The sequence below is a fragment of the Prionailurus viverrinus genome, chromosome C1 (assembly GCF_022837055.1).
Source record: "Prionailurus viverrinus isolate Anna chromosome C1, UM_Priviv_1.0, whole genome shotgun sequence".
NCBI lineage: Eukaryota > Metazoa > Chordata > Mammalia > Carnivora > Felidae > Prionailurus > Prionailurus viverrinus.
In genome coordinates, this window is record NC_062568.1 from 59,096,647 (window position 1) to 59,106,328 (window position 9,682).

Consider the following 9,682-nt stretch of genomic DNA (forward strand, 5'->3'; position numbering starts at 1 on the left):
ACAGGGTGATCTCTTCAGTGATATTAAGTGCGACAGCTTTTGGAAGAGCCTCCGCTTACACCCCTAGTTATGCCAAAGCTAAAATATCAGCTGCACGCTTTTTTCAACTGCTGGACCGACAACCCCCAATTAATGTGTACAGTAGTGCAGGTGAAAAGTGGGTAAGTACTGAGGGAATAGGAGGGAGGTGGAGGAGGACTGTGCACGTGTGTGTTGTGTGTATGTGTGTGAACAGCTAGTCATACAATACTACCTAGCACTTTCCTGCAGTATATGGGTTCATTCACATGAATGTAGAACACACAGACAATAGATTTATAAGTGTAAAGGAATGAAGTAAATTAGCATTAAAATTTATTCATAAGTCTGGCATTTGAATAAGGCAATGATATCCAGTGAATGCTGAATTCTGTGTAATATAAAGCACACTGAGTTCCAGAATGAATGAAACTGGATATCTTTTGAGACCTACCCAACCACCATGTTTTCTACTAATGTTCTGGTATGGAATGCAGAAAAACCAGTTCTTCCTGTACAATAATATTGATTTAATTCATGTTTATCTAGATTAATGTGGACTCCCTGAAAACCAATTTGATATCAACAAAATATCTTTTCTTCTAATTGATAGTCCCAACAGGTATTTTTTTTATCTTCCCCGACTATTAAAAAAAATTTGTTTACTGTTTATTTTTGAGAGAGAGAGAGAGAGAAGGAGGGAGGTAGAGGGGGAGGGCAGAGAGAGCGGGAGAAAAAGAATCCAAAGCAGGCTCCAGACTCTGAGCTGTCAGCACAGAGCCCTATGCTGGACTTTAACTCAGGAGCTGTGAGATCATGACCTGAGCCAAAGTCGGACCCCTAATGGACTGAGCCACTCAGGAACCCCCCGCCCAACTATTTTTTAATGTTTTTATTTTATTTTATTTTATTTTATTTTATTTTATTTTCTATTTTATTTATTTATTTTTTTATTTTTGAAGGAGAGAGACAGAGCATGAACGGGGAGGAGCAGAGAGAGAGGGAGACACAGAATTCGAAGCAGGCTCCAGGCTCTAAGCTGTCAGCACAGAGCCCTATATGGGGCTTGAACCCACAAACTGTGAGATCATGACCTGAGCCAAAGCCGGACGCTCAACCGCCTGAGCCACACAGGCACCCCAATTTTTTAATAATCCAGTGTGTTCAAGAGAGCAAAACAAAACTAAACCCTAATAAAGCTGAACTAAATTCAGAAATCCTTGTAAATTGATCAAATGACCTATTTCTCCTTCAGCTCAATAAAAGTGAAGCTTCTGCGTTATTAAAGTCTATCCATTTCTAAAATTCATAATTCAGGTAGTACAACTGAAGGTACTACCTTTTCCATACAGGCTCAAGTAACTTTCTGAGTCATTTGAAGTTTAATGCTATTATTTGAAATCTGTAGGGGAAGCAGAACTATAAGGGTTTGGACAGTTACTGGCTTCTGTGATGGAATCATATCTACTAGTTGTTCTCTTCCATTCAGAATGAATGGATGACAAGGAAATCCCATTAGGTTAGAATGGGAATGAGAGGTCACATGTCTTTAATTTCATTGTTCAAGCATCTCTTTGTTCTATACCTGCCAGAATCGGGAACAGAATGCCATTTCATTAAGTGGCTGTCTTTATACTTCACAACATGGCAGCGTGCAGTTGAAGGTATCTTAAGCAAGGATTTAAAACTCAGATTTAGGTACATTTTCAGTATTCTAGATTCTAATAGGAGCACATGTAACTCCAATCTTCCCATCCACAGGACAACTTCCAAGGCCAGATTGACTTTGTTGACTGCAAATTTACATATCCTTCTCGACCTAATGTACAAGTTCTGAATGGTCTCTCAATATCGGTTCATCCAGGCCAAACACTGGCATTTGTTGGAAGCAGCGGATGTGGCAAAAGCACCAGCATTCAGCTTTTGGAACGTTTCTATGATCCTGACGAAGGGAAGGTGGTAAGCAGTGCAAATGCTTTTGAGAATTTTGCTTTCTGCAGAAGATCTCCAACCCCTTAAAAGTGGTTTTCAAGATTACACCTCGCCGGACTCACTCGAACGTGCTTGCCTCGGACACTTTCCCCTATGGATATTGTCTAGTTCCAGTCATTTGCTGGTTGACCTGATTCTACCTTACAATTTCTAATACCATATACTTCCCAGTTCCAGATGGCCTGCTGACCAGTTAGACAAAGAAAACTGGGCACACTGCAAAGCTGGAGATGAGTGTGTTTAACAGAAGCATTTGCTTACCTGTAAATGGAGCAGAATGTGCAAACAAATCAGGAAGCTAATGACCGCGAATGGAAAAAATGACTGGGGTGATGAAGAACGCAATGATAAATGAGCAAGAGAGGGAATTTAGTATGAACAATCTGAGACAACCCTGGTTGAAGAAGCTTAAGTGTAGATAATGTAAAGAACTCAAATTGGTAGTTATGTGCCATAAAGCTTTGGCAAGGATTTTTGAAAAACTGGTGAATTTCTTTGCTTCTTATTTTCTGGAGCATTTCTTTCCCTTTTCTTTCTTTCCAAATAATATATGCAGAGGAATACAAAATAAAATAGGAAAGATTTGTAATAAAAAGCAACCCCTTATGCTACCCTTTCCACCACTCCCCATTTCTCTGCTCAAAGACAACTATTTTTAACTATTTGATGTTTTTAGGTCTTTCAACGCCTCAAAGTCTCTAAGTAATATGGTTATGCCGCTGTTTCAAGATTTAACAAATTTAGACTCTTTATTGACTTATTCTTAAGAGATGGAAATTTAGCTTACCCTCAACACTTCCCCTTTTTTATGCACCTCCTCCCTATATATATATATATATATATATATATCACTTTTAAAAGTTTCTGTTTGTAAATTTAATTAATATAATTCTGCTTCTTTTCTACACCTACAGATAGCATCTCTTGAATTCTTATTTCCTAAAATAAGAGTAACAATTCTATGTCTATTTTCACCTCTTCCTCCTTCCTCTTATTTCTCCATTCCTAATAACTATACTTTTATATTATCAAAATGCAAAACACTAACATTCTGTTTATAACATTTATTATCTTTAATTCTGGGCTGACTCTAAAAGTTAACAATCAACTAACAACTTTTATTATGATTATGTAAATATTGTTCATCCCATTATCAAGTAGTGAGATACATCAGCATTACATTTTCTTTCTTGATTGTTTTTATGAAAGGCTTTTTTTCTGGCATCTTCTGCCTTTATCAAATCCTTATATCCTTCCAATGTCTCTATCCTGCTACCTTTTCTGAGGGGCATGCTTCTTACTCTCATGTCTACAACTGCCTGGGCTAATTACAACCTGTGCCTGTTGAACAGTTGTCACCCTGAGTTTCCTGAATGTTTTCTTGGATTAGATCCATTATTTCCTAATTCCCCTATCATCCTCTTTCTTGGGTTTCACTTTCCTTTTGTTGGAGTGCATCCATCAGTAGTTTTCTAAGAAATGATTCAGAGGCATAGGTCTGAAAATGTTTTATTCTGATCTACAAGTGATTGTTTAACCCTAATATTTTGAAATAAAGGCTTTTTTGAGTTCCCTGGGTAGTATAAACTTCACTGCAGTGAGGACAGGTCACTTTATGAAGAGAAATGCTGAGAGAAACTCGAAGGAGGCAACTAAAGATTCCTTTGCAAAAAGCAAAGCAAAGAAATAAGCAAAGAGATATTGGAAGAATCCAGGAAATTATGAAAATAAGGAATAAGAGTTGGTTATATATAACTTATAATCACTTTGTTATTAATTTTGGTTATAAAAATTTTAATTTGTTTAAAAATATGTAGTGATTGATGAACCTAGAAAGCACATTGCATTGGGGTCTGATCTCTGCAAACGAGAGGGTCTAGTTTCCCAAAATGTCAGACTATCCTGTCTATCACCCCAGGTAGACTGTGAACTATAAGACATATAAGGACCCAAATCCTTCACATTTGATCTTTCCAATATTAACATATACGTATATTAAGTATATTTCTCTGAATGTACTCAGTGCTTGTTCTGATCGTAAGTAAGAAGCAATGCCCATGAAGAAATCAGTATGATTCCTTGAATTTCATAAACACAATATATTTTGTTATATTATTGTAAAACATTTTTACAAACCTTTTTCAAGTAGGAAAAAATACCACGTTTTATGCAATTTTAAAATGTTGTCTTTGAGGCACCTGGGTAGCTCAGTTGGTTAAGCCTCTGACTCTTGATTTCAGCTCAGGTCATGATCTCAGGGTTCTTGAGTTCAAGCCGCACATTGGACTCTGTGCTGACAGCATGGAGCCTGCATGGGATTCTCTCTCTCTCTCTCTCTCTCTCTCTCTCTCTCTCTTTCTCTCCCTCTGCCCCTCTCCTGCTCGCACATGCTCTCTCTCAAAAATAAATAAACATTACAAATAAATAGATAGAATGAATGAATAAATAAATAAATGCTAAAAATTGTCTTTACTCTTAAGGAAGCTACCAAATGCAGCATTCAACATTTTCAACACATAATTCCTGTGATCTGCAGTACTGTGTTAGGCCCTGTGGCAAATTCTAAGAAGTATGAAGCATATCTCATGTCTTTTAGGAGTTTACCTTATTAGCTCATGTACAATATTTAGAGAGCTGCTCCAGTAGTTAATTAGGTATTAAATTGTGCTTTGCAATCTATAAGTACTATGGAAAATGAATAGAGGAAGATGAGCCAGGGCTAATTGTTGAGGAATACCTTATATCTTTTCCCACTAGTGTTTGCTTTTTCCATTGCTAAGAACTTATCTACAATATAGTATGTTCACACCATTTAACATAATCTGTTTCTGAAACCATAGGGCCAAACACTTTATAGTAGTATGTTAGACACACTTCACCTTTACTATATTAAGGCTTTTAAGTGAAACAGCTCAAATGGTAGATATTTGAGTTCCTGCACTAAATTGCCTAGCTAGATCATGAATTACTAGAAAATAGAGATTCTTTTTTCTTTATATAGCAGATAAAAGACTCCCTAGCATGGTGCCCTTGTGGCAGAAAACTTAATATATGTTTGTTGATTGACTAGGTGAATAAATGTACTCCTTCCTTACTTGAGTCTATTATCTCATGTTAGTATCAGTAAAATCAAGGAAATAGGTTTAATTGCTATATTGTCCAATAGCTTTTTACATAGAAAAACCTGTTTCATAACCTGTGGAGTCTAAAAATTGAGCAATTGTTCATACTTGTAAAGGATGTGCTACACCAAAGTATAAGGGGAAATTTGTTTTTAACAAAATACGGTCCTGGGTGCCCTTCTTGTTTCAAATACCTACACAGCTAAATTTTGGGAAACAAACAAAACCATAGTCTGATCATAACTTCTGACACCACTTCTGACAGGTACTCCCTCCAGAGGTCAAAGGCAACATCACTTATTTATAAGATTCCTGGGATTTTTATCTCTCAAGTAAAGCAACTGTCTTATATAATACTACCTCTAGAATATGGAGGTTCCTCACTGCTGGAATTCTAGAACTTAATGCTCTGCCTCTCACCTCTATTGGCAGATGATAGATGGGCATGACAGCAAAAAAGTAAACGTCCAGTTTCTCCGCTCGAACATTGGAATTGTTTCCCAGGAACCGGTGCTGTTTGCCTGTAGCATAATGGACAACATCAAGTATGGGGACAACACCAGGGAAATTCCCATGGAAAAAGTCATAGAAGCTGCAAAGCAGGCTCAGTTGCATGACTTTGTCATGTCACTCCCAGAGGTGAGTACCTCAGGTCACCTCCTTATGGGTGATGGGGATGGGTAGAGGTAGAACGGCCAAAATGTATTATGACTGTGGCTCAGAGAGAAGGTCAAAGTCAACACGGGTTCTTTCTTAGTGCCCTAGGATTGTCTCTTTTAAGCAAATTAAATGGCCTCCACCAACATACTCTTGAGCTTTGGGAAGTATTATATCATCCAGTGCAAAGGATGCCATAGAACCTGTTATACCTAAAGCAGTATTATACTGAGCATTAGTGTAGCGTGGTGAGAAACAATCCTGAGATTCAGAACAGATATAGGTTTGAATCCAAACTCTGCCACTTACTAGCTGTGTAACTTTGGGGCAGTTACTTATCTTTTCTGAGACTCGATCATCTACAAAATGCAAACAATTACATGAAAATGAAAGAATACACAAGATAGTCATTATGCTGCTAGTATTATTGTCATCCCCATAATTTCATTACTTGGCTGCATTTACTGTGCCTGATGAGGTAAGTTGCATCTGCCCTGATGCATCTCACTTTTCCAGAACTAAGTTTGAACTTAGTACAATATTGACTTTGCATTTTTCCATCCACCAAGAGTCTCTTGGTGGTTGATCACAAAAAAAAAAGTTAACACATGGAAACTAAATTTTAGGAACCAAACTTGTAACCTTTGGACTTCTTTTAAATTACTTTTTTTTTTTTTTTTGCACGTGATTATGTTTATAAATTTTGTGCTGTTTGGGGTGGCTTTTTCCTTTTTTTTGTTTTGTTTTGTTTGTTTTTTCTCAAAGGCCCTTAAGTCTTAGCTTGATTCTAACCTGGGTAGCTCAATCCATGAGCATGTGGAAATTACTGTGTACTGTATCCTGAATGAAAAGCAAAGCTTGTGTTCCCTCTGGAAGATTCATTTATTCCACAAATCTTTGTTGAGCACCTTCTCATTTTGTGGGAGACAGTGGCTCAGAGGCAGTTTATTGCCTCTTTCTCATATGGATTTAACCCATGGTACCCTCCACTGAGCATTTTTTCTCCACGAGGACAAAGTAGGCTGTCATGAGTCTCACTTGGTGTGGTTAGCATTTGTCAGGAGGCAAGGGAATCAGGGGAAGGAAACACACCTTGTTGTGGAAGGCAGGGGAGAGCAGTGGTCAAGGGCAAAGTCTCAGAAACATGACACACGTGGATTTCGAGTTCTGCTTTTTACTTGTCTTTGCACAATTTTCTTACCTGTCTGTGCCTAAGTTTTGTAATCTGTAAAGTAGGGAGAAAATTATTTCTGTGAGTATTAAATGATCATCTGGCTAGAATAGTTAACACGATGCCTAAAGCATCATAAATATTCTGTGAATGCTAACTATTCTTTATGTAGCCATGCCTAGCATCTAGCTAGGAATTTTCCTTCATAATTTCAGTAAATGTATGGACTAGTGATTAACATCTTCATTTTCCAGGCAGGTTTGCTGCTCACAGAAATTTAGGTTATTTGATCATGCTCATAGAGCTACTAGACAGCACAGTGAGGATTTGTAACTAAGCTTATGTTCCAGAATGATGTCTCCTCAACAAGAGGATGGACCAGGAGATCTCTCAAAGGGCCCTTGCATTCACAGGGTTATTCCATCTTGGAAAGCTCTTCCAGATGAGAGTTCGGAAATCCGGGAATCTTAAATCAGAGAGATCTCATAGACAGGGAGAAAGAAAGAAAAAAAAACACCACAAACATAAAATAAATGCAGAGATGGAGATATAAAATCCCCTAATTTCCCAACAAATGCTATATTTTTTTATATTCCTAAATGGGTTTTATATCCTTTATAGAAGGACTCATTTATTATTCCTAATTAAAAAAAAAACAAAAATTGTTTAAATCCTCAGAGAGGTGATTAATGTGGGCTCCATACAGCATAGGAGCAATGACTGTTTCTGGGTTTCAAACTCACCATACTTTTTCCAGAAATATGAAACTAATGTTGGGCCCCAGGGGTCTCAACTGTCTCGAGGGGAGAAACAACGGATTGCTATTGCTCGGGCCATTGTACGAGATCCTAAAATCTTGCTACTAGATGAGGCTACTTCTGCCTTAGACACAGAAAGTGAAAAGGTATGTATTGATTTTCTAAAGTCTTAGATCATTATAAATGGGTCTTTTGCTGTAATATTTGCCCTTATGAAATGACACTATTTTCAATTTTATGATTCATTAACAGTATAAATGGCCAATACTTGGTGGAACAAAAGACAATAATCTAGAGGAAGTGATTCAAAATAGTAATGTTTCAAATGAAAAAGCATATTTTAACTTTAAGAATTGTTGTTAAGATTCTCTAGGCTAGGTGATGCTTTTTCAAGGGCTAGTAGTTAGCTTTCTTAAGTAAAATAATCTAGGTCATCTGTGAGGCATTTCCTATTTTATAATTTCAAAGTTACATGGTAGAGCAGGGAGACAGCACAAAACACAAAGTAAGAGGTGACATCTGATGTGCATGGAAGGAAATGCAATTGAACAAAACAAAACTATGAAATTTACCATTTATAATTAATTCCTTAAAAATCAGGATTCATTTTAAAGAGACATAAGATGTCCTTAATGAATAACAATATCAGTAATGACCACTTAACTGCTACCTTACATGATTCCTTTGGTTTCATTTTTTGCAAATTAGACCATCAGGTATTATAAAGTTATATTGTGACCTCATAGTTTGGTTCATTCTTGCTTGACTGAAAGTTCTCAGTCTGTAGAATGCAATTTAAATCATTGAGGCATTGCATACAGCAAATACTTATGTGATCCTTTCTCTCCTGTCAAGGCTTTGGGTTTAACCCCTGAGTATAGCAATGCTGCTCAAGTAGTATTAAGCAGAATTCTTGAGATGTTGGGCCAGGGTACAAGCATGTGTCTTTGCATCAGCTTTCCACCTTCTCTTTGCAGACAGTGCAGGTCGCCCTGGACAAAGCCAGAGAAGGTCGGACCTGCATTGTCATTGCTCATCGTTTGTCTACCATCCAAAACTCAGATATCATTGCTGTCATGTCACAGGGGGTAGTGATTGAAAAGGGGACCCATGAAGAACTGATGAACCAGAAGGGAGCCTACTACAAACTAGTCATCACAGGAGCCCCCATCAGTTGACCTGACTCAAGAACTTCATGTACAGATGATGCACCAATTACAAGAGTGCCATGGGGTTGTGTTTTTTTCTTTAAGGAGAAATGATAATACTTTACTTTTTCAGACATTGTCATATGTTGGGATCCAAGCTAATTTCTAATGACTTTCAAAACAATTTAGTGTTAAATATCTGTATATAGAAAATGAAAGAAACTAGGGTTAGCGTGAGTTAAAATCCAATGGCAAGCAACTGCTTAGCCATCACCCAGTGGCTTCTCCATGCAGAAGCCATTCACAGTTACTACATGGGAATTAGTGGGAAGGCATAGAGTAAATGAGACTTTGAATTCCTTGAGAGCAGAGGATTGTCCTATGCATTTTTGAAACTTCAGTGTACACAGAGCCTATGCACTTATAATAGGCACTCAACAAATGTTTATCAAGCTGGACCAAGGTCATATGTGAAAACAACAGGAAGAGTGACACCCAACTATTTCCTGACTAAAATTTTCTTTCACGTTAAAAGAGATTCATTCATCTTTAAGGATGGGGACAGGAAAAGGAGGACTTTGATACTGTGGATGTTCTCAGAATGGGAAAGGCAGAAAGGGGCAAGTATTCACAAGGACTTACTAGGAAGGGGTATTGATTTATAGAATCAGGGTGTAGTGCCTAAGGGGTGAAGTCATTAGAATCTACTAATGTGGCTTTTTTGTATAATGCTATGTGAAACTATGACAAAATAAAATGCAGTATTTTTATTTCATGAATAGACTTTGGGGAAACAAAGGACAGCAACCTGGGATA

The 9,682-nt window shown here is 37.4% G+C and overlaps 1 protein-coding gene across 2 annotated transcripts in view; it reads left to right on the forward strand.

Annotated features, from left to right (window-relative positions):
* ABCB11 (ATP binding cassette subfamily B member 11) overlaps positions 1-8,950 on the forward strand; it is an 88,634-nt gene extending 79,684 nt beyond the window's left edge. For both annotated transcript variants that reach the window (XM_047872208.1, XM_047872209.1), the window contains 5 exons: positions 5-161; positions 1,780-1,977; positions 5,565-5,771; positions 7,718-7,864; positions 8,696-8,950. In XM_047872208.1, the coding sequence (XP_047728164.1) occupies positions 5-161; positions 1,780-1,977; positions 5,565-5,771; positions 7,718-7,864; positions 8,696-8,896 (910 nt within the window). In that variant the 3' untranslated portion in view covers positions 8,897-8,950. The remainder of the gene's footprint in view (positions 1-4; positions 162-1,779; positions 1,978-5,564; positions 5,772-7,717; positions 7,865-8,695) is intronic.
* Positions 8,951-9,682: the final 732 nt, after the last annotated feature.